Here is a 24,703-nt window from a genome sequence, read left to right on the forward strand (position 1 = left end):
TCAATGAGAAAAGCAACTTTATAAGTTTTCACTTACTAATCTCTAAAACTGAGAATGGAAAGTTTTTTACAGACATTATTTCACAGAAACAGTTCACTTCATCTAAGTTACTTCCATATTTTTAGCACATGAACACATTTTCAATTAAAAATTACTCAACAGTAAAAGCTTATACTTTATAGTTTATAATAGTAAAACAAAAGATTTTGCTTTGAAATGCAACCATTTCCTGCCAGTAACATTGAAACCATATACAGTTTATTATCATATGAACACATATTTACATCTCTGCTGAGCGGTTCGTCGTTTGCTGGATGTTTCAAACTAACGTCTTGAGTGTGGAGGATAAATTGGAGCGAGTGGACTCAGACGTCATCGTTCTCTTGATGGTCCACTGGTTCACGAGTTCCCGAACTTTCTTCCTGAAGTTCTTCCCGACGATGACGTACAGCACTGGGTTCAGGACGCTGTTGAAGAAGCCCAAGTAGGTGAAGATCTGGTTGCAGATGTCCAGCGCGGACGACAGCTGGCACCCTCCCAGGACTTTGACCCGCTCCAGGATGTTCAGGATGGTGACGAGGTGGAACGGCACCCAGCAGAGGAGGAAGGCCAGCAGGACCACCAGAACCAAGATGGTGGCCTTCTGCTCTGTCTTCTCAGCGTTGAACCTTTCTATCGACTGCTTCTTCAGCGCCCGGATGATCCTCAAAGTGCAGAACAAGATGATGGAAATCGGAATGACGAAGCTGAGAACCAGCAGCATCCAGTCGTAGAGAATCTCTATGGTCAGGTTCGGGTACTCCAGGTAGCAGGCATAAACTCCATACTCAGGAAAATGTCTCACCTCCCTGAAGATGAACGTGGGAATGCTGAGCAACAAGCCGAAGCCCCATGTTAGCAGGCAGCCTAGCTTAGCATACTTTGGCCTGCGCATTCTTCCATGCGACAAAGCGTGCACCAGCGCCACATACCGGTCTATGCCAACCAGAACCAGGAAATAGATGCTGCAGTAGACGTTTATCTTGATGCCCACATTGACGACTTTGCACATGAATTGTCCGAAAGGCCAGTCGAACTGATTGTAAATGTTGACGGCCCAGAAGGGCAGACAAGACACCAGAACCAGGTCGGTGGCAGCCAGGTTGCTCAGGTAGATCTCGGCCACGGTGCAGGGCTTCTTGTGGAGGATGAAGACCATCAGGACGAAGAGGTTGAAGAAGATTCCCACAATGCTGATGGTCAGGATGTAGACCGGCGCTCCGCTGGCCAGCCAGTCCCAGGCCTCCGAGTCGGGACAGCCCGTAACGTTGGCGCTGTCATGGTCGCCGTACAGCGCCGTGGCGTTGAGGTCAGGAAAGCTGCAAAGAAACATAATATACAACACAAACTGTGTTTAATATTGGAAAGAGATATTATAAAGTTCACTGGTTTCAAAGGACATTCCTGCATTTTGTCACATTTTAAACATTTAATCTACATTTTATGTGACAAAACAAGTAGTGCATAAAAGTGAACTGGAAGGAAAAGGAAGCATGGTTTTGAAAAAGTTTATAAATAATAATATTTAAATCTTTGTTTTCAGCCCCTTTACTATGATACCAAAATAAAAATCTGAAAATCTCTGTTCAGTCAGCAAACATCTGTGACTGGAAGAGCAGAGCATTAACCAGAGAAACGGCTGATCACAGTAGATCTGGAGGAGCTGCAGAGATCCACGGCTCGGGTGGGAGAATCTCTCTGCGGGACATCGATCAGTCGTTTAAATCTGGTCTCTGACGTCAAACTGAACGTCTGCCTCAAGTTCTGGAGGAAACAGTGAACATGTGGAGGAAGCTGCTCTGGCCAGGTGAGATCATCCCCATGATGAAGCACGGTAGTGGTTGTATTATGGATGTGCAAAGCAACTCCAAAGACTTCCAGCTGTAACTGCAGGTGGTTCCAAAAAAGTGTTGGAGAGCCACACTTTTCAGATTTTAATCTGAGAAAATGAACTTGAACACCTTTTATTTTCCCTCTGTTTCATGAACAAGTTTTTTGTTTTAGATTTTTAGTTTCATTTTAGTAACTTCAGAAATATTCTGGCTTTATTGTGAGAGCCTCACGTTTCCACACAAACTGTACATTTTTCACTACATGTTCCTGGGATCTGAATTCATAGAGCTGCTGCAGAAACAGAACCATTTTTAACGGATAAAACCCAAACAGAACCAGAGATCCTCTCCCTGCTGCTGCAGAACCGGTAATAATTAACGGGTCGCTGCTTCTAATGCATGTCGTATGTAATTATTTTACCTGATTCTGAGTCATGCAGCTGAGTTATTACCATGTTACAGTAATGAGCAGCAGAACAAAGGAAAAAACTAAAGTCTGTTTTCTGTCATCATGTTTGATCTGTGAATATTAAGCTTCATTAAATAAAAATTGTTTTTCATTGAAGTAAATTTTAGTGTTTTAGATTTTGTACATTAAACAGCTCAAAACATATAAACTTGGTTATTGGTGGATATAATACACATCATATATACATTATGCTGGATTCATGTAACTATAAGGTTGTCATGAGGAAAAATTTATTAAAAATGGGAATATAAATAATTTTACACTCCACTGAATATATAAAACAAAAGTTTTGACATCATGATGCATTCTGTAAGTATCTTCAAAAATAATAAGATAAAATTTATTAGTATTTAACTCAAAGTTCTAAAATTAGAACCAGAAACCAAAATATTAAAAAAGAACAACTTTATTTACAGTTTATTTAACTTTATTTCATCTTGTTCTATCTCAGAGTTATAATAACTGTAAGACATTTGAAGTTTTAAAAACAATCTTTCCACACATTTTAGCCCATTTTATCATCCCAGCTCTGCTGGTTCCTGACCGGAGCAGCGACTCCCAGATGAGATAAAGTGTGTAAAGCGTTCAGATGTTGTACCTGGTAGCTGGAAGAGTCATTTCTCCTGAGTCCAGATGCTGCGCTTCCCGGTAACACTCTGCCGTCTGTCGCTGACTCGCTCCTCTGAGGAATCTGCAATTAGTGTGATGTCAGCCAAAACGGCAAAGCAGTTTATAGTTCAGTCAGCGCTGCGGCCCTTCTGATTGGCTCTCAGCTCCTGCTGTCTGCCTGCACTCTGTCAACTCTGAGATGCTTTAGGCTGCGTTTATAGAAACACATGTAAAAAAAACCAGCAGCTTCTTGTACTTCTAAGAGTTTACAGAGATTATTTGGTTTTTGCCTTGTTTTGTCCCTTTAGTCACTACGGACTGAAAGAACCACAGTTCTGGTTCTGTTGGACCTCAGAGCAGCCGCTGACCGTGACATATTACTGAAACGGCTGGAGAACCGGATCGGACTCTCTGCTCCAGTTCTGGACTGGTTCAGGTTTACCAGCAGAACCGGGACTTCCTCATGTCACATGTGGAGTACCTCAGGGTTCTGAACTCTGGCCCCTCCTGTTCAACATCTATGTGCCATGACTACACAGATGATACACAGCTCTACATTATGATGTCACCAGGTGAGTCTGAACCATCCAATCACTGAACAGATGCTGAGAACGGATAAATGTGTGGAAGAGCCAAAACTTCTCCAGATGAACAGAAGCTGAAGGTTTTATCTTTGGAGCTAAAGAATAACGTTCTAGAGTTATAGATCTAGAGTCAACACACAACTTCAGTTCAAATCAAATTTTATTTGTGTAGCACATTTCAGCAGCAAGGCTTTTCAAAATGCTTTATATCATTACAAACACAGAAACACAAAGCAACATAGAATCAACAATCAAAACAAAGCATTAAGTCAAGTTCCATCAATAAATTTGTAATTGATTACGTTTCAAATACAATCCTAAACAGGTGGGTTTTTACTTGAGATTTAAAAGAAGTCAGTGTTTCAGCTGCTTTACAGTTTTCTGGAAGTTTGTTCCAAATTTGTGGTGCATAGATGCTGAAAGCTGCTTCTCCTTGTTTGGTTCTGGTTCTGGGGATGCAGAGCAGAACCAGAAGACCTGAGAGGTCTGGAAGGTTGATACAACAACAGCAGATCTTTAATGTATTGTGGTGCTAAGCCGTTCAGTGATTTATAAACTAACAACAGTATTTTAAAGTCTATTCTTTGAGCTACAGGGAGCCAGTGGAGGGACTTTAAAACTGGTGTTATGTGCTCTATCTTCCTGGTTTTAGTCAGAACGCGGAAGCTGGAAACTAAAGTTCAGGATGAGCGCTGACCTGAACCTTCAGAGCCACATAAAGGCAGTTACAAAGTCGGCCTTCCATCACCAGAAGAGCATTTCCTAACCTAGTTTCAGATCCATTTTGTTTCCAGTTGGTCCACCTTGTTTCCAGTTGGTCCATTTTGTCTCCAGTTGGTCCATTTTGTCTCCAGTTGGTCCATTTTGTCTCCAGTTGGTTCCTCATGATACCAGATGTTCCCTAATATTCTCCAACAAATCCATTTGCCTGCCACACTTTTCTTAACTTTGTTTTTATGTTAAAAACTGAATTTTCTGTCTTTTTTTTGTCATGTTGGATTTTAATTTCCTTGCCCACATGCAGGTGCGCACAGAAGAACAGATTTTTACGGTTACGAGGGTTTGTTTTAATGAGGTAGAATTGAGACTGGGGGACGTCAGGAGGGAACGAGAGTCCAGGTAGGTTCGGGGGTCCCGGGCCGCAGCGGATCAGAACTGTTTGGAGGTGCCAACCAACGAGACGCGCCTGACCGGTGGAGTTCCAGGCTTGGCTCCGGGAAGCGGGATCAAGATCTGAGAGGTAACGAAGAGAAAAAGGACAAAATGACTGGACAATACTTAACATGGATTTTGCGAGAACTTAAGGCTGAGTCTGACCAACAAGTGGTAACCATCGAGCGATGACTGGTGGTTCCACCGCTTCTTAAGAAGCCAGCCGCTGGTTACCGGAATCCAATGCAGGTGCGTCAGGCTGTCAAACTCCTCCGCGTAGCTCGTCTCTGGAAAGATCCCTCACTCCAACCTGAATCCTGACAGTACCCCCCCTTCAACGACCGCCACCTGGCGGTCCAGCGACGCTCCTGGGCCTGGAGGCGTGAAACTCACGTAGAACCGACGGGTCCAGAATAAACGATCTGGGAATCCAGGAGCGCTCCTCCGGGCCGTACCCTGTCCAATCCACCAGATACTGAAATCCTCGTCCTCGCCGACGGACATCCAGAATCTTATTCACCGTATAGGCTGGAGCTCCATCGATGATGCGGGCGGGGGGAGGGGAGGCAACCGGAGGACACAGCGGGCTAGTCCTCACCGGTTTCAACAAGGAGACATGAAACACGGGGTGCACCTTAAGAGAGGGCGGGAGCTTAAGCCTCACCGCAGAAGGGTTTAACACCTCCCGAATTTCAAAAGGGCCCAGAAATCTAGGGGACAGCTTCCGAGGCGCGGCCTTTAGGGGAATATCCTTAGCTGAGAGCCAAACCCTCTGACCAGGACTATAGAGAGGGGCCGGCTTCCTTCTCCTATCCGCAAAGCGGCGGTTCAGGGCAGCGGTGCGATGCAAGGCCGCCGCGGCGGCCTTCCAGATGCACTGGCATTTGCGGATGTGGCCGTGGACCGAGGCAACTGCATTCCTCGGTTCGTCAGAGGGCAGGAGAGGGGGCTGATACCCCAGAGAACACTGAAAAGGGGAGAGACCAGATGCAGAGGAAATGTGACAATTGTGTGCATACTCAACCCAGGGCAGATGGACGGACCAGGCGGAGGGGTTGGAGGAGCACAGGCAGCGGAGCGTAGACTCCACTTCCTGATTCAGACGCTCGGTTTGCCCGTTGGTTTGAGGATGATACCCTGAGGACATCGATACCTTGGCCCCCAGCGCGCCACAAAACTCCCTCCACACTCTGGACACGAACTGGGGCCCCCTGTCGGACAGGATCTCCGTGGGAATTCCATGAAGCCTGAAAACATGTTTAATGAGCAACATGGCGGTCTCCAAGGCCGACGGCAGTTTCCGAAGGGGAACCAGGTGACAGGCCTTGGAGAACCGATCAACAACGGTGAGAATGACCGTAAAACCCTTTGAGGGCGGGAGGCCAGTGACAAAATCGAGTGCAACATGGGACCAGGGACGTGCCGGGATGGGTAAGGGTTGCAGGAGACCACAGGGCGGCTGGTGCAGGGACTTGTTTCTCGCACAGGTGGGGCAGGCTGAAACATACTCCTTCACATCCCTGTGAAGGGACGACCACCAGAAGGAGCGTCGGATAAGAGCCACGGTCCGACTGGTGCCAGGGTGACCAGAAAAAGGAGAGGCGTGGGCCCAATGGATTAAACGGGGACGAACAGAGAGGGGAACATAGATACGGTCCGGAGGGCCGGTGCCCGGATCAGGATCAGACTGTTGAGCTGCGATTACCTGATCAGAGATGTCCCAGGACACCGCCCCCAGGACGCAGGAACTCGGGATTATGGTGTCCACGACAGGAGCTTCGTCGTCCGAGGAGAACTGTCGGGAGAGAGCATCCGGTTTCACGTTCTTCGATCCAGGTCTGTAAGAGATGAGGAAGTTAAACCGGGAGAAGAAAAGGGACCACCTGGATTGCCGTGGGTTCAACCGCTTGGCTGCCTGCAGGTAGGACAGGTTCTTGTGGTCTGTCCATACTACGACCGGAAGTGCGGCTCCCTCCAGCCAGTGGCGCCACTCCGCAAAGGCCAGCTTCACCGCCAGCAGCTCGCGGTCACCCACATCATAATTCCTCTCCGCGGGCGACAGGCGGCGAGAGAAAAAGGCACAAGGGTGCAGCTTGTGATCGGAGGGCAAAACTTGGGACAAAACCGCTCCCACCCCAGAATCGGAAGCATCCACCTCCACCGTGAACTGCTGAGCGGGGTCCGGTTGAATCAGCACCGGGGCATCCGCGAACTTTTGCTTCAAGACCGAGAAGGCTGCATCCGCTTCCGGGGTCCAAGAAAACTGGGACTTGGTGGAGGTAAGACAGGTCATGGGTCCCGCGGTCTGACTAAAGTTGCGGATAAACCTCCGGTAAAAGTTGGCGAATCCCAAAAACCTCTGTAACTGCTTACGAGAGGCAGGAGTCGGCCATTCCAGCACCGCACGAATCCGTCCCGGATCCGGCTTCACCCGCCCACTCTCTAAAATGAACCCCAGGAACGAGATGGATGGCACGTGAAACTCGCACTTCTCTGCCTTGACATACAAACTGTTCTCCAGCAGGCGCTGGAGGACCAACCTGACGTGTCGTTTGTGCTCTGTCATGTTCTTAGAAAAAATCAGGATGTCATCCAAGTAAACGAATACAAACTCGTCCAAATAATCCCGCAGCACGTCATTAATCAGGGATTGGAAAACGGCCGGGGCGTTCGTCAACCCGAAGGGCATGACCAGGTACTCGAAGTGGCCCACCGGGGTTTTAAAGGCGGTTTTCCACTCATCGCCCTCCCGTATACGCACCAGATGGTAAGCGTTCCGTAGGTCCAACTTAGTGAAGACAGTGGCGCCTTGTACGGGTTCGAAAGCTGACGAAAGGAGGGGGAGGGGATACTTATTCTTGATCGTGATCTGGTTCAAACATTTAAAATCAATACATGGTCTGAGTGAGCCGTCTTTTTTTGAAACAAAGAAAAACCCGGCCCCTAACGGGGACGTGGACGGGCGAATAATGCCTGCCGCCAGTGACTCGTTAATATAAGTTAGCATGCTCTCTCTCTCTGGCCTCGATATATTATACAGTCGACTGGAGGGCAACGGCGCGCCGGGAAGGAGATCAATAACACAGTCGTAGGGGCGGTGGGGCGGGAGCGAAAGTGCTTTATTTTTCCTAAACACCGAGTGCAGATCATGGTATTCCGGAGGAATTCGAGACAAATCCTGCTTTTCCTCTTGGTCCTCCCGGGTGACGTCACACCGAGGATTCGGCCGGGCCGACTGTAGGCAGGTTGCGTGGCAGGACCTACTCCACGCGTCCACTCTCTCCTCAACCCAATTAAGGTGGGGATTATGCCGTCTCAGCCAGGGGAAACCCAGAACCAGAGGAGACTGTGGGGAGGGAAACACAAAAAAGGTCAACACCTCGCGGTGATTGCCTGAGACTATGAGTTCCACAGGTTCGGTCTGTCGATGAATGGTTGGCAGAGTGCCACCATCCAGAGCCTTAACCAGGATAGGCGCCTGAAGCGTGATCGTGGGAATATTCAGTAGCGTTACTACATCCGCATCGATCAGGTTCTGCTCGCACCCTGAATCAATCAAAGCCGAGATGTTTACTGACCTTTGGTTGATGGAGAGGGAGACGGGAAGAGAAAGTCGGGATTTCAAACCGGAGCAACCACCCACCAGGACTCCCGTGATCACTGGTGGGCTCTCCCTTTTAGCCGAGCAGGGCAGGCGGTGACGAAGTGGCCTGTGAGGCCGCAATAGAAGCATGCCCGGGCTTCCAACCGCCGCTGCCTCTCAGTGGGGGAGATCCGTGCTCGACCAACCTGCATGGGTTCATCAGGCGAGAGCGCGTTCGGGGAGGCGTCATCGGAGGTGTCCTGTACAGGGTTGTTTGAAAAAAACACAGGTTTAATTTCCTTCCTGCCCCGAGCCCTTCCCCGAAGCCGGTTGTCGATCCTGATGGCCAGGGAGATCAACCCCTCCAAGTCGGCGGGTTCGTCCCTGCAAACCAGCTCATCTTTAAGTGTGTCATCGAGAGCCTGGATAAAAGCTCCTTTAAGAGCTTCGTCATTCCACCCAGACATGGCGGCTAAGGTACGAAAGTCTATGGCGAATTCAGCTACTGAACGGGAAGCCTGCTTCAGGTTCCAAAGCCGGTAGGAAATCTCAGCGCTGGATTCGGCGTGACCAAAGGTTTGCTTAAACTCGTCGATGAAGGTGTCAAGAGCCGTTTGAGTGAGAGCTATGAGACTAAATTTCGCTTCTGCCCATTTGAGAGCTTTTCCCTTCAACAGTCCAACCATATATGCTATTTTGGCGGAGTCATCAGGGAACGAGCCTGGAGCTCGGGCAAAAACAATAGAGCATTGCAGGAGAAATCCACCGCACTTCCCGATTTCACCTGAATAATGTTCGGGAGTCGGGGGTGAAATTTCCCGGCCCCGGGGCAACCCCGCCGGTTCGGGTGGAGCGGGGGGCTCCGCCCGCGGCGATGGAGCGGGGTTCGCTGCTCCGGCTAAGTTCAGAGGCTGCATGCCGGAAGCCAGTTGTGAAGCTAATTCCGAGACCGTGGTTTTTAGTTGATCCATCAGCTGTCCCTGGAAAGTCTGCTGATCCAATAGGGCGTGAAGCATGGCATCATGACGTGCTAGGTGGTCGGCAGGGGTTGGACCGGGTCTTGTGTGCGGACCTGCTGGGTCAACATGGCTCGATGGTTCTGTCATGTTGGATTTTAATTTCCTTGCCCACATGCAGGTGCGCACAGAAGAACAGATTTTTACGGTTACGAGGGTTTGTTTTAATGAGGTAGAATTGAGACTGGGGGACGTCAGGAGGGAACGAGAGTCCAGGTAGGTTCGGGGGTCCCGGGCCGCAGCGGATCAGAACTGTTTGGAGGTGCCAACCAACGAGACGCGCCTGACCGGTGGAGTTCCAGGCTTGGCTCCGGGAAGCGGGATCAAGATCTGAGAGGTAACGAAGAGAAAAAGGACAAAATGACTGGACAATACTTAACATGGATTTTGCGAGAACTTAAGGCTGAGTCTGACCAACAAGTGGTAACCATCGAGCGATGACTGGTGGTTCCACCGCTTCTTAAGAAGCCAGCCGCTGGTTACCGGAATCCAATGCAGGTGCGTCAGGCTGTCAAACTCCTCCGCGTAGCTCGTCTCTGGAAAGATCCCTCACTCCAACCTGAATCCTGACATTTTTTGCTCATAAAGTCTCAATAAAACATATCTGAGTTTTGGGTACAAAGTTCAATGAGTAAGTGACGTTTCTGTCAGGGTGACAAACACTGACAGCATTTATTAGTCGGTTAGTAAACCGGCTGGTTGTGATTTTACTGGGACAGAAAGTCGCCAGCAGAGACACATTTCTCAAGTTTAAAAGAACTTTTACTTCAACAAGCAAAGCGTTGTGGTTTTCTGCAGGCTCTTCACAGACAGGAATGGGCGGCACGTATCTGAAAGCAAGCTGCAGATTTTTTAAGTGGGAGATGATTTCCAGATGGTAAATGGAGTAAAACACCAGAGTAAAAACACATAAGGTGATTAGAAAAGACCAAAACATTTAGCCTGAACGATTTGGTACAGAAGGGATGGAGTTTTGCGTAAGTGGATGGAAGATCATTTCCAGAGATACGACTGAGGCCTTCGAGGAGGAACATATGGCGCATGTTACTACTATTGTAGATATAGGAAAAATCAATACATTTCCACCAAAAACTCAAAATTTGTAAGATTCATTTCTAAAGTTTTCAAGAAAAAACAAGGAAATTTCTGATCTCCAAAAGGCAAAAATATTTGCCTTTTGAAACTCAGAAATTTCCAAGGTTTTTCTAGAAATTACTTTAGATTAATCTCAAATCTCTGCGTTTTTCTTGTTTTTTTGGTTGTAACATGTTGACTACGGTTCTGCCTCCTCAGCCCACAGAGAATCCCAGCTGTCTGGAGGTAACTACATCCTGATCTGATCTGTCTGAAAGGTTATCAGCTGTTCTTCCTGTTCATCATCTGGTTCTGATCTGGTCGCCACGCTGTCGGACCTGAATGACTTAAAAATCCATCTGTAGCCGGTAGCGGCCATCTTGACTGACGTGAGCAGAGCTCTGCTGGGAGACGCCTGCAGTCGCTTTGAGGAGGTGAACCGTTCACTCAGAGTCAGATTGGACTCGCATGGTTTTAGTAGCATGACCATGCAAAAATAAAGAAAATTCAGATTTAGGCAAAAAATGAGAATTGAGCATCAAGACCTGCAGTGTGAAGAAAGCCAACGTTTCTCAACAACTTGTAACAGTTTCATGTTTCAGAGCCGAGCAACAGAACTAAGATCCACCTTTTCAAAGTATTAAACTTGACTCCACGTCGTGTGTCAAACAGATCAGATAATTGTTTTCTGAGGAACCTGGAGAAAACATTCTGCTTATTAGCAGCAGTGACCAGTTTCTGCACCGACTGGAGGTTTTTCCCGTAACGATTCGGTTACTCTGAATGTTTCATCCTGAGATGCAGCACTAAGTGCAACCTGTAATGATTGGGAAAGTGCATTGAGTTCCACACAATCAGGCCAAAACCATTGGGAGGAAATATGAAACCATCTGATGTGCTTGCAAAACCTGCGTTATTATCTGATTATCTGCTCAAATGAATGTTTGCTGTCAGTAGATTCTGATAATTCCATCATTTGTTTTCAGCTCTGTTGTTCTGTGGTTTGGATTTGGTCTCAGATCAAAACTCCAGGCTCAGTCATTTAAAGAGGAGGTTTGTTGGTTGTGTTTGACGTCCAGCTGAGCCACGTCTCCTCTGATGAACCAGCCTGACGTCACTCAGCAGGGTTTGTGTTGGGTGTGTCTGTCGGCCATCTTTGGCTCTCGTCTGCTGGAAACCGTGGAGCTTCTGGTCTGATTCTGACAGGAAACCTGATCCCTCGATGAAACACACCCACAGTTTCAGCATGATTCAGAAATGTTCCACAGGATCGAGATCAGAGCTGACCCAGAAGCTTAATGTCAGCCTGCTGCGTCCGGACCGGACCGGACCGGACCGGGTTTACTGTCCTGTTGGAGCTCCAGGTTGTCCGTTCATCTGTTTTCTGGAGGATCTGCTCCTTAATCACCATTTCATCCACCTTGTGCAGCAGAACATGATGCTGCCACCACCGTGCTTCACAGTTGGTACTGTGTTCTTAGAAGATGACATTCTGCTTGTCGTAGCTCTACGTTTGTCGTCTCACAGAAGTTTTCCTCAGCACGTTTTTGGCTTGTTCATGTTGGCAGCTTCCAGTTTCAGTCCAGGTTGAAGGTATCAGTCAGGAGCAGGCACCATTTGAACATCAGGGTCTGAGACTTTTATGTTCAGCTGGAGGTTGTTTCAGGTGGGCGAGTCTCCTGAATTTCTCACAAATACAGGAGAAATGTCTTATTAAAACTACAAAGTTACTCATTTTAATGAGTTTTAAATCTCATAAAACTATTATATATTCTACTGTAAAAAAAAGAAAAAAAGAAGGTGGTAACAGTGTCAAGTCAAATCAAATTTTACTCGTGAAGCATCTTTCAGCAACAAGGCACAGTAAAAGGTTTAAACTGAAACTAGTGAGAAGATGGACAGTCAAAGTGTGTTTTTAAGGTTTAACCTGTCAGAGGAATATATTTAATATCTAATTTTAATAAGATCCAAAAGATGAAATTTGCTGTAACTTTCTTACCAACATTTAACCAAAGGAAGTCATGAGTTTATGATCAGCCTTGTTTTTAAAAATCATCGCTGATAGGTCATTTTCTCAACCTACATGAAAAGAACCACAGAAAACGTTTATTAGTTTTCAACCAAGGAGACACAGCGAGTCGCTTCTGCTCCTCGTTTGTTCTGAAACCCTCAGCTGGAGCTTGTCTTTTATTTTCAGAGAAAGGAGAGGTGAAAGGAAAAGCAAGTTTTGTCTCTGCAGTCGGGTCATCTAGTCCTTTCTGATGAGAGGGAGAGCGATTTCTCACCAGGGCGGGGAAACATTCTGTTGTTAGACATAATCATGCTGCAGAGATTCTGTAACGGTGGGTCAAACGTTTCAACACAGCATGTAAAACTACTAATGTAAGAGAGATAACAACACTTCATAATTATAACAATCGCCTTATTCATTATCCCTCCCACAAAAACAGATTTTCTAGATGATTTCATCAGCTGGAGTTTGGTGTTAGTGTTAGTGACGGTGGAAGAGGTCAGAGCGACTCTGAGTCACATCAGCAACAGAACTGGTCTGACTCACTGTCAGTTTGTGGAAAAACGTTTTAGAAGATTTTTATTATCAGAAATTCATAAATATTCTGGTCCATGAAGTCATTTGCTAATTGAAGCTTGCAGTTGTGTGTGTGAACATGAGAGTGTGTTTGGGGGGACGGTTGCCATGACAAACTAAAATCCCCAAAGTGATTCCAACTGTTAGTTATGTAACCAAACCTGCAGTTTTCTAGCAGCAGACAGATTTACTGCTGAACCAGACAGGAGACAGACGAACAGCAGGAAACACCGTCAGCACAGAGCGTTTGGTGCTTTCAGCGTTTGGTGCTTTCAGCGTTTGGTGCTTTCAGCGTTTGGTGCTTTCATCCTTTGGTGCTTTCAGCGTTTGGTGCTTTCAACGTTTGGTGCTTTCAGCGTTTGGTGCTTTCAACGTTTGGTGCTTTCATCCTTTGGTGCTTTCAGCCTTTGGTGCTTTCATCCTTTGGTGCTTTCAGCGTTTGGTGCCTTCAACGTTTGGTGCTTTCAGCGTTTGGTGCTTTCAACGTTTGGTGCTTTCAGCGTTTGGTGCTTTCAGCGTTTGGTGCTTTCATCCTTTGGTGCTTTCATCCTTTGGTGCTTTCAGCGTTTGGTGCTTTCAACGTTTGGTGCTTTCAGCGTTTGGTGCTTTCAGCGTTTGGTGCTTTCAGCGTTTGGTGCTTTCATCCTTTGGTGCTTTCAGCGTTTGGTGCTTTCAACGTTTGGTGCTTTCAGCGTTTGGTGCTTTCATCCTTTGGTGCTTTCATCCTTTGGTGCTTTCATCCTTTGGTGCTTTCAGCGTTTGGTGCTTTCAACGTTTGGTGCTTTCAGCGTTTGGTGCTTTCAACGTTTGGTGCTTTCATCCTTTGGTGCTTTCAGCGTTTGGTGCTTTCATCCTTTGGTGCTTTCAGCGTTTGGTGCTTTCATCCTTTGGTGCTTTCAGCCTTTGGTGCTTTCAGCGTTTGGTGCTTTCAGCGTTTGGTGCTTTCATCCTTTGGTGCTTTCAGCGTTTGGTGCTTTCAACGTTTGGTGCTTTCAGCGTTTGGTGCTTTTAGCGTTTGGTGCTTTCAGCGTTTGGTGCTTTCAGCGTTTGGTGCTTTCAGAGTTTGGTGCTTTCAGCGTTTGGTGCTTTCATCCTTTGGTGCTTTCAGCGTTTGGTGCTTTCAGCGTTTGGTGCTTTCAGAGTTTGGTGCTTTCAGCGTTTGGTGCTTTCAGCGTTTGGTGCTTTCAGCGTTTGGTGCTTTCATCCTTTGGTGCTTTCAGCGTTTGATGCTTTCAACGTTTGGTGCTTTCACATGTTAAAAGTCTCCAATAACGTAAAAAAGTCCCCAGATGCCCTAGTTGCTTTCCTGAAAGGAAATTGCTGAGAGAAGTCTGAAACGTCTGAATCTAAATTAGCTACATGTGCTCTGCCTCATGTCACGGAGAATCCTTCCACCCATGAAAGTAGTCCTCCGTCTTTTACAACAGGTTTCTTTTTAACATATCTAAAAGTTTCTTTGACTTAAAGAGTAGAAGTTAGTAAACACAACTAGACTAACAAATGTTTTACAGTGCAGATAGAGGATGAGTTCGCTCAGACTGTTGATATAAATTTAGTAAAGAAACTTTGGAAAACCAGGAAAGAACAGAAGTTATCTCCAGAAATCCTTCTCAGTTTCCCTCTGAAATCACCTGGCCCGGTTCGGTTGGAGTGTTATGTCCGGGTTCTGACCCGGTTTGTTGGAGTGTAAGTCCCAGTTCTGACCCGGTTCAATTGGAGTTGACGACCCGGTTCTGATCCAGTTTGGTTGGAGTTGAAGACCTGGTTCTGATCCGGTTTGGTTGGAGTTGAAGACCCGGTTCTGATCCGGTTTGGTTGGAGTGTAAGTCCCGGTTCTGATCCGGTTTGGTTGGAGTTGAAGACCCGGTTCTGGTCCATTTTGCCCGGAGCAGAGCTGCAGCTGTGTGTCGGTGTGACCCATAAGAACCTCTAATTGTTGGAAAACACAGAACCATGAATCTGTTATTTCCTGCAGTTATAATCACATCAGCCTGATGTCACTTCGGACCCGCCGGCGTCTTTCCGCACCAGTAACGTCCCAGTTTAATCAGATTGTGTTCTGGTAGCTCCACCAAAACTCTGATCTGAAGATTTCAGCAGAACTAACAATTATTAAACCAAATGTAATAAAAATATTCAAGCTATAAATCAGTTTTAGGTTTAAAACCGCAGAGACTATAAATAACTAAAGTTTTATGATTAATGACCAGGAGGCCGTTGGTGACTGGATGGCACTTCGTTATAAAAATAAGACTTTCTGTAGCTTTGAGTAATTTGACGGGTCGGCCTGGTCGCTGGGACACCGTCAAGATAATCACTGATTGGTGATGTGATCAGTGAGCAGCAGCTTCCGACTGGAAACCAGCAGCTGGTTGTTTCATCCGTCATCCTCACCGGTACTGCAGGGCGTCTCCATGGAGATAAACAGTCCAATTAGGCTGCAGGAAGAACCTCCTGGTGTTGGAGCAAATTCAGTTTCCTCCTTTTCTTAGTCGACCTTTCCTCGGTTTCCTAAAAGAAACGTTTTGTTTGATGAATGTCTTCACTCTGATGTAACCAGTTCTATTAATTTAAATATAATATAAGATTATATGACAAGGAATCATTAAAAACAGGAATTAGCTGCACAACTGAAACATTAGAAAAACACAACATGTTATTGTTTGTTAGTGTGACTGATTGTTACTGGGAGCCAATAATGAATCTTATCACATTTACAACCAAACAGATGTAGGAACAAAAATGATCTTAGCAGTCCTAACTTATTTCAGGTCAGCAGTGAGCAAAAAGGTCAGATTTCATTTTGATCCGATGTCTGGACATAATAAATCCATAATAAACACAATAAATCCATAATAAACACAATAAATCCATCATAAACACAATAATAATAAAGCTGCGATAAACAACATTATGAGTTTGAACGTTGTGACATTTTGTCTGTTGAAACTTCCTCAGTGTTAAAATCGACCACAAGCCTGTTGCTGCTGTTGTCTGTTCAGAACCGCCCCGGTTGTTCAGAACCGCCCCGGTTGTTCAGAACCGCCCCGGTTGAACATGAGCGTCTGGACCCGGAGCCCGCCGCTGTCTGGAAATATTCTGCTCACTTCCTGTCTCCTCCTGCCTGTCTGTAGAGTTAGTTGATGCGCGGCGTGTCGGCCATTAGCCCCGCCGCGCCGCCGCCTGCTGAACCCCAGGCTGCTTCAGACAACAGGACACGGCTCGCCCTGAAAACCCGACTTACTGTTTCAACAGCTGGTTCTGACAGCGGGGCCTCTGCATGGAGAAGAAGTGAAAGTTTACAGAGATGTGGGTTTAAATGCAGGGAGGACTGAAACCACTACTGCACCTCAGTGTGAGTCACCCAATAAATCAGTGGCATCAACACATGAAAGATTTTTAACCTTAAACCCAGAACTGTGTTGTTTTCATTCTTCTTTTTAAATAGTCCAGAAAGTCTGACGTTGAGGAGGAAGAAGAGAAATGGACGTGTTTGCATCAACAGTCGAAGCTAAAAGTTTGCATTTCTGGCTCAAAGTGTTTATAGTAGAAAAGTGTGTGGGAGTTCGATGATTTGGAAAGAATTTTCTGTCCTCAAGCTTCTTACAGGCTTTCTGTGGTTATGACTCAAACTCTGCCTTCATAAAATAAATGTAATTAAGCAGAAAAAAAGATTAAAAGTTGAAGAAAAAATATCTGAAGCACAACTTCTGGAATGATCTTTGACCTCTGGTGAGGTGGAGGAAACTTAGCAGAGCCTGCAGTCTGTGTTTTTCAGCAACACGAAGCATCTGGGACAGAAAACGGAGAAAACATTTGAAGAGAAAACGGAGAAAACATTTGAAGAGAAAACATTTTGGTTGCTGTGGTAAAAAGTTTGAACTCTCAGGCTGAAGCAACTTGTAATTCCTGTTCTTAGATACTTAAAAAAACATTACGCAACATTCAAATGTAAATATAAACTGAGTCTAAACATAATGTGAAGCATAACATTTTTATAAAAAGGCGTATTTGGATGAAGCTTAAGGAAATAGAAGTGATAAAGCAGAGTAGCATCAAACTGTTTCCTGGATGTAATCCCAGACGAATCCGTCTGTCATTCAAGATTAAGTTCAACTTTATTTATAAATCCCATTCAAAACAGCTGCTGTACCCAAGTACTGCTCATAAAAACAGAAATAATAAGAATATACAGGGGAGAAAAATAAAACAAGAATATTGAAAACATTAAGAAAAGAAAGATGAAAAATTCAACTAAGAGCAGCAGGAAACGTTTCATGGTCTGGATCAGTTTCTCTGTGTTTTAGGAGTTTCCTGTCTGACCTGAATAAAGTGAGGAAAGGATTCAGCAGCTCTGGACGTCATGCAGAGCAGATCTGGACGTCATGCAGAGCAGGTCATGCAGTTCTGCAGCAGAGACACATGCAACACGCAGGCAGGGCTGGAGAAACACCAACCAGAGATAAAAGGTTTGGAAGTATTTCCACTCCTACATTATTACCCAGCATGCATCATCCCTAAAATAACACTTTGATATCAAGTAGATCATGAATCAAAATTTTATTTAATTGAGAGTAAATGTTAACAAGAGATTTTGTAGAAATAAAATATGTTTTTTGTGTGTGAGATTATGAGTTTCTATGCAGGTTTACATGTATTATTAATAACTATAATGATTTCTGTATTTATCCTCCTGTGTGATCATTTAAACTCTGTAATGTAACTTTGTGGTGCACTCATCTCATTCTTATTGCTCTATATGCTACAATTATTATTGATATTCACATGAACATTAAATGAGCGGCTGTAAATAAAACAGACCTGTGGGTCCCTCTACTGGCCAGAGCTCATATCGCACCCTGCAACCACTAAACAAACCCAGAGGAAACTTCAGGAAATGTCTGCAAAGTTTAAAAAAAGATTAAGTTACTGAAAATAAATTGGTTTCCATTGATCCCGTATTAGACCATAACAGCTCTTATATGGTTTTGTGAAAGCAGATATTTTATTTTTAACCAGCTTGTTTCTGTTTATTCAAACCTTTCCTCCATCATAAACTATAAATAACATTTTAAACATGACTGAGCAGAAAACAACTTGAATCAGTCCGAGTCTCTCTGTCATCCTGGCATTTTCTCTACATCTGTTCGGCCCTGTCTCTCCCTCCTTTAGTCCCCGGAGTCTCTCTCTCTTTCTGTCTCTCTCTCTCTCTCTCTCTGTCTCTGTCTCTGTCTCTCCCTCCTTTAGTCCCCGGAGTCTCTCTCTCTTTCTGTCTCTGTCTCTCTCTTTCTGTCTCTGTCTCTCTCTTTCTGTCTCTGTCTCTCTCTTTCTGTCTCTCTCTCTCTCTCTCTGTCTCTCTGTCTCTCTGTCTCTGTCTCTGTCTCTCCCTCCTTTAGTCCCCGGAGTCTCTCTCTCTTTCTGTCTCTGTCTCTGTCTCTCCCTCCTTTAGTCCCCGGAGTCTCTCTCTCTTTCTCTCCCTTTACTCTCTCTCTCTCTCTGTCTCTCAGACAACGGGAGCAAAACATTTCAGTCTCCATGGCAACAGGCCGCTGATTCCCATCCGTTACTGAGCAGGAGTAACAGTTGGTAAAACCCGCCACAGTGAGAACCTGGTGCTCAGTTTTATGTTATAATTTAAATAATTCGGTGGTTTTGCTGAGTTTGGTTGTAATAACTAACATGTTATTAACATGCCACTCTGGCTCCCCCTGCTGTTGTAAACAGGAACATCACTGAGCTGAAATTAAACCTCCATCTGATGCAGCAGCCAGTAAATCTGCCAACCTCACCAGTAACCAGACCAGTAGAGAGCTCCGCGTTATGAATATGGTTAATATGATATGACCTGGATGAAAGAGTCATCCAGGTTTCAGATAATAAATCTCCTCATGGATTTATTATCTGTGAGGAGAAAACTATTAAGACTCTGATGATGTGATGATGTTTATCATGTTTTCTGTCTCGCAGATTTTTTCACTGCATTAAGATGAAAAACAACATATAATAAAATAAACACATATCTAAAATTCTGATGAGTTTGGATGAGAATAAATCTATTTGTTTTGAATTGAGTCCATATCAAACCTCCTCCCATAAATGTGCATCAATTTTCCTCCAGAACCAGGAAAATGTTATTTTTCAACCATTTTTACTGTTTAATAGCATGTTTCTATTATTTTAATTTATCCTTTTATTTAATTTCCCTTTGTGAACAAGTGAGTATTTTTTTTAATTCAACCACAAAAATGCTAAATAATTGAAAAAAAAGAATCTAATAATCTCTCGTTTTGTGTGTTGTCCAGTGGTGAGTAAACTTTATAAAAGGTTGGCTGCTCTGACGCCCTGCACCCACTGCACTAAATTCAACTGTGGCAATATTCATTGCAAGTAAAATATGTATTATGTTTTATAAAAAGTATATTACCTTAAACAGGCGCCATTTTATTACTAAACATTTACTAGCGTAGATATTAGCTTCAGGACGGCAGCCTGGGATTTTGTTTGCTTTGGTGAAAAGTTGCTGTTTAAAGAAATCTCTGTTGTTAAGGTTTGACTTTAATCAAATGTTTGGATGTTTCTGTGCAGCAGCTGAGTTAACAATGAAACCAGCAGGTTTAACTGGGCAGCAGCTGAGTTTACAATGAAACCAGCAGGTTTAACTGGGCAGCAGCTGAGTTTACAATGAAACCAGCAGGTTTAACTGGGCAGCAGCTGAGTTTACAATGAAACCAGCAGGTTTAACTGGGCAGCAGCTGGACACCAAGCGTCTGTTTAAGCTGCGTTAAAAGCTTTGTGTCTCTTTCTGCTTCAGCTTGATGAGACCAAGACGAATGTAAAACTCATTTAGATGGTTCAGGTTTTCCTACAGGTGGCGTATCAAGGCTCAGCTGCCCCATAACTTCTCTTATCGTCTACCTGGGAAGTCAGGCTGGGAAACTTTTGGTTTCTGTTTTTGACAGAGAGAAAGTCAACGATGCTCCTAAGTGAAACCAGCAGCGGCCGTCCTTCTAAATGCAGAGCTGCCATTATGTAGAGAGAGTAATGAAGCGTAGTGAGAGGCGGCGGTGGCAGCAGCAGGGGGCGGTGGAGCCCCCGGGATGGCATTAATGCTCTCTGTTCACTGTCACACTATGGATTCACCAACCAGACGAGACGAGGCAGGAGGAAACCTCAGCGAGACAGAGAGCCGGTTTTCTTTTCTCTATGAAATGTTAATAACAGTTTTAATCCTGTCTGACCTTCTGTGAAGGCTGGATCTCATTAGCAGAATGTGATTCTTATCTTTATGTAGATGATTAAATAAGATCACAAGCTTCATGAACATTAGCTTAACGGACAAAAATCTTTTAATGCAAAAACTAGTTTGAGGAAAGAGAAAAACCACAGGAGGAGGAGAGACGGTAAAGTTTCAGAGATGAGCGCTGGAAAAAAAAATCCTCTTACATTCTGCTATCACCATGGCAGCAGCCCACTGAGATCTTCCCTTCATCTCTGGCTTTTCTTGCCCTTTTGTCTGCAGCATCAGGAGGCGAGAACAGCGGCCTGTTGGCTGCTGGTGGCAGCTGCTCATCGTGGATCTGAGCTCCATCCGTCTGGTGAGCTTCCCACGGACGTCACCGGCTCTAATGCAGCTGATTCAAACCTCCAGGTGGGAACGGATGTAGAAAAGTTTTCAGTCATTTTACAACCAGAAAACACAAAGTGGTGTCTAATTTTTTTATCCCCTCTATTTATAGCCCTAAATAAACTGAATATTAATGAACAAACAGATGTGTGCAGATTACAGATGTTCAGACCAGGCAAAGAAGACAGGAACCGAAGGAGCAGTGAGGAAGAGGAGGGTGAGGAAGCACAGTGAGGAGCAAACGGAGCTTCAGCCAATACTGTTAGATGTTTGTTGTTAGTGGAGAGACTACCAGCCAGTTTTCAGCTTGAATCAACACCAAGTGGTGACCCACCGATTTGAAACTGAAAAATTGTATATTTATCCAGTCAGTGAAGGCAACATAGGATGATATTTTAGAGTTTAAAATCAAGTCAGAGAAAACCCGAGAGATTTAAGAAACTATTTAAAATGTAAAACATGTCCATGGCTGAGAGAGAGCAGATAACAGGAAGGCTAAACAAACAGCAAGGTCTTTTACTCACATCAAGACCGCTGCGCTAACCATGCTAATGGCTAAACTGCTTAATGATTTTGTCTGTTTGAAAATATTCCTAGCGACAGCGACTGCTATAATGTCACATCTTCTCCTAATTTAAACAGTTAATGACAAACTGGAAGGCTAGAAAATCAAAGTTTCTTCAAAAGAAAATTGTCTCCAAACGTCTGATCGTTGGTTATCAGTGAGAATTAAAAATTGCTTCAGCTACTTCTGCATCCTGAATGCATCAGACTAATATCAATTTACACATAAAGATTCCTTAGTTCCAACTTCAGGCCTGCAGACGTTCATCCAGAGTGTCGTGTGAAATCATTTGTTCTCTAGTTTGGCTGTAAACTGCAGCAGCCTTCCCGTTTGTTCCACAACAGCCGTAAGATCGAATAGCACAGAGGAGATCCTGCCCAGCAGGATGGGTTCCTCTGTCAGGATGGACCGTTTGACCTTCAGGTCAAGGTCGTCTGAGCATCATCGGGTCAAACCGGTCTGAGATTCTGACTGTGTTCATCTGCTGACCAATGATTTCAGTGACATTAAATATCTAAAACGTTCATTTAATCAACAAGGAAATCCTGCTTACATTAATACAGAAACTTTATTAGTAACATTACGTCTTTACAAAAAGAGCATCATGTTTGTGGTTTACAGTCTAAATATTTCTACCACAACCATTTAATAAAAATAACCAGATTTAAAAGTCTTTCTTTAAACATGTAAAAGTACTCGCATATTTAACACATTATTATAGACACATTTATATAAACTGTCTTTACATGATATAGCAGACACAGTAATCCATGACGCTTCCTGTAAATGAATATTTGAACAAGTGCAGTGTTTCCACCATCAGCTTATATCTCTATATGATGGAGACGTTAGTCTAACAGCTACTGTGTGTTTTTCTCCAGGAACCAGAATCAGATGATGTGAGGCGATAAGCAGGACCGTTGGACCCGGCAGCTTCTGCTTTAAGCTAAGTACAGACTTCAGAAAACAAAGATTCAAACCTCACAGCTCAGATGTTCATCAGATTATTACATTTCCTCTGAGAGAAGCAGAAGTTGCTTCTGCCTGCAGGTTAATTAATGTTTGATTTGGGACAGAGAAACGTTGGGACTCACTGCTGCTTCACTCATTACAGAGATATTTCTGATTATTGCATTTCTGGTCCACATGTGGTGAACTTCGCTTTTCTGAATCTTTTAAATAATAACAATAATCACTTCAACAGAAACTTTATGCTTGGCCTCCTGCAGCTGCAGCAGTAGAGCAGGAAACCTGAAGGAGCTGCAGAGTTTTACTACGTTTCTCTGCTGAGTAAAACATTTTTGTGTTCCAAATATAAATGTTGTAATGGATGGGGTCTGACGTTTGTATTGATGATCCTCCACTCGTTTTGCTGACCTGGACGGATTTGCTGCTCTGACCCAGTTTTACTCAGTCAGGCTCCAGTGAAGTCAGAGGTGAATCTCAAAAACTCATTTAATCTGCAACAAGTCAGAACCGAGTCCTGACATGGAGAAAGGTTTTCCTTAAACATCTGGTTTTATTTCAGTTTTACATTAAATACGCTGTAATTCATTTCCCTTCTTCCTTCTTCACGTCTCTTCAGTTCAACACATTTCTAACATCATTTAGTAAAAACTAGTTTCAAAGATTTTAGTTTGACTTGTGCTTCTAATTATTTTTCACCTAAAACTGCAAATCTTAACTAAAAACCGTAGTGAAATATTCTTATTTATGGATGCTCATGGCTGTAAAGTGACGGATGCTTCAGTATTTCAGCTGGCAGTGGACAAACATGTTCTGTTGGGTTTTTAGTTGGTATTTTTCTCTCCTCTCGGTCAGAAGTGTTAGAAATCAGCTGGCCGCCCTGCTGCTGGATCCAGTCCTGTTGACATGGAAACATGACCTTCCTGCTGCCCTGATCGGCTGGATCCTGTCGGCTCAGCCTCCAGAACCCAGTGATGTTCGCAGGAGTCCAGAACCACCAGAAGGTTCTGGATCAGCTTGAGTTCCAAGCCTGGGCTCCTTCCAGCCTGGTTCAGTCCACTTTAACCCGACTGCAGTCCGTTTACGTAGAAAGTCCAGTCCGGTTGGAGAGGTCTGAATGCTAATCTGACCTCTGGTCCTCCAAGCCTCGGTCTGGTTTGGTTAAAGTGAACTCTGGTTCGGTTCAAATTCATATGTGAACGCCAAACAGAACCACAGCAGCTGGAGGAGGAGCAGATGCTAGAGTTTTGGTTCCTATAGAACCGGGTCGACCGGGCCATCAGAACAGCTTTAGGTTCTGAAATGTGGAGCAGCAGCTCAGCGCCGACTGGAAGCTCATTCAGTGTCCAGCATCTCGTCCTCCTGGAGAAACACTGGGTTAGTCCAGACCCGTTTCCACGGGGTTCTGGTTGTTTCATGGATGCTTAAGATTTAAGATTTATTTGGACAAAATTTAATCTTTTTCTAGTGACTAGAAAGCTGCTGTTCAGGAAAAAACACACAAAATACATTTAAGTAAAATAACTAACAGGACAAAGAAACATAAAGTTAATAACCATCTTCTTAATCATAAACATCTTCAGCTAAAGAGACTCGTTGAGAAAAACCAGCCTTCCTGTTCAACGAAGAAAGCTGGAAGTCAACACATCACTGTCACGAATCAGACCTCTGGAACGTCAGCGGATCTAAAACAGCTAAACAAACCCGGTGAGAAGCAGAGGAAGGTCAGTTCAGACATGGAGGACGTTGGTTCTGCAGAGCCTCGTTTTGTTTCCACACATAAAAACCGTCTGGATGACTGCAGAGTTGGTGCAGCTCGTCTATCAGAAGGTGCAGGCGTAGACCACGCCCACCACCACGATGTTCCCTATAGTGGCAATGATGGCGATCCACAGCCAGATGGCGTCGCTGGACATGGACTGCTGCTCGTCCGGCTGGCCGTGCACCGAGGCGGCCGAGGCCGCCGCGTTGACGCTCGCCGAAGAGTTGAAGAGCGAATGCTCGCCGCTGTAGTCGTCGTTGGGTGAGGAGTCCATGAAGGCCCCAGTCATGACTGGGATCTGGAGGCACAAAAAGATTCAACTCGATTAGATTTTAGGCAAAGTCTTTATGAAACACAGCAGAACCAGTAAAATATATCAAATTAAGTTTGATTTTTCCACATAGCTTTTATTGAAGATGATCTGTTAGCGCTGCCTCTCAAAGCCACTCAGGCTTTTCGCGCCTTAGCAGAAAATTGGCAAAGTTTGTAATGGAAACACAGATAGTTTGTGTAACACTGATAATTCATTCTGAACCCAAAATGAAAACCACAAAAGGTTAAGCAGACTTTTAACAGGAAGTAGCTGTTTACTCAGCAGAGACGGTTTTACTGGGGATTGTTTCGCCTGCAGGACCGGACAGACAGAAACCAGGAGCGGAGAAGCTGTGGAGCAGGAACACCTCCAGCCAGGTGAGCCTGTTTACATCTCTGTGTTTGTAGCTCTTAGATCAGCAGACAGGCCAGATCTGATGGACCATCTGGCACTGAGTGCAGGGATGGAGGAGGAGGAACCGGCCGCACCAATCAGCAACCAGCTGACAGCCGGATGACGTTTTTCTCC

The 24,703-nt window shown here is 44.9% G+C and overlaps 3 protein-coding genes and 2 long non-coding RNA genes across 5 annotated transcripts in view; 2 read left to right on the forward strand and 3 right to left on the reverse strand.

The window, feature by feature from the left end:
- On the reverse strand, positions 1-16,220 carry LOC102228606 (B2 bradykinin receptor). The gene is made up of 4 exons (XM_023352152.1): positions 16,190-16,220; positions 15,340-15,456; positions 2,939-3,031; positions 1-1,358 (listed from the first exon to the last, which is right to left on the reverse strand). Exons 3-4 carry the CDS (start codon positions 2,956-2,958, stop codon positions 320-322), a joined length of 1,059 nt encoding a protein of 352 aa, XP_023207920.1. The 5' UTR covers positions 2,959-3,031; positions 15,340-15,456; positions 16,190-16,220; the 3' UTR covers positions 1-319.
- On the reverse strand, positions 5,878-11,769 carry rtl1 (retrotransposon Gag like 1; the record flags this gene model as incomplete). Its single annotated transcript, XM_023352692.1, has 5 exons — positions 11,646-11,769; positions 9,432-9,614; positions 8,475-9,340; positions 8,264-8,359; positions 5,878-8,031 (listed from the first exon to the last, which is right to left on the reverse strand). Coding segments are annotated over exons 1-5 (3,423 nt in total), but the record flags the coding sequence as incomplete, so codon positions are not given.
- LOC111612132 lies at positions 16,213-22,098 on the forward strand. Its single transcript, XR_002754423.1, has 4 exons — positions 16,213-16,300; positions 16,394-17,414; positions 20,465-20,593; positions 22,016-22,098. It is a non-coding gene; the product is annotated as an uncharacterized LOC111612132 (long non-coding RNA).
- Positions 21,684-24,703, reverse strand: part of c19h14orf132 (chromosome 19 C14orf132 homolog) — a 20,626-nt gene continuing 17,606 nt past the window's right edge. The window contains exon 2 of the mRNA XM_023352157.1: positions 21,684-24,160. Coding sequence (XP_023207925.1) covers positions 23,924-24,160 — 237 coding nt within the window. The 3' untranslated portion in view covers positions 21,684-23,923. The remainder of the gene's footprint in view (positions 24,161-24,703) is intronic.
- Positions 24,159-24,703, forward strand: part of LOC111612131 — a 33,174-nt gene continuing 32,629 nt past the window's right edge. Inside the window, exon 1 of the long non-coding RNA XR_002754422.1 lies at positions 24,159-24,552. This is a non-coding gene — a long non-coding RNA (uncharacterized LOC111612131). The remainder of the gene's footprint in view (positions 24,553-24,703) is intronic.

This window comes from Xiphophorus maculatus, chromosome 19 (assembly GCF_002775205.1).
Source record: "Xiphophorus maculatus strain JP 163 A chromosome 19, X_maculatus-5.0-male, whole genome shotgun sequence".
Classification (NCBI taxonomy): Eukaryota; Metazoa; Chordata; class Actinopteri; order Cyprinodontiformes; family Poeciliidae; genus Xiphophorus; species Xiphophorus maculatus.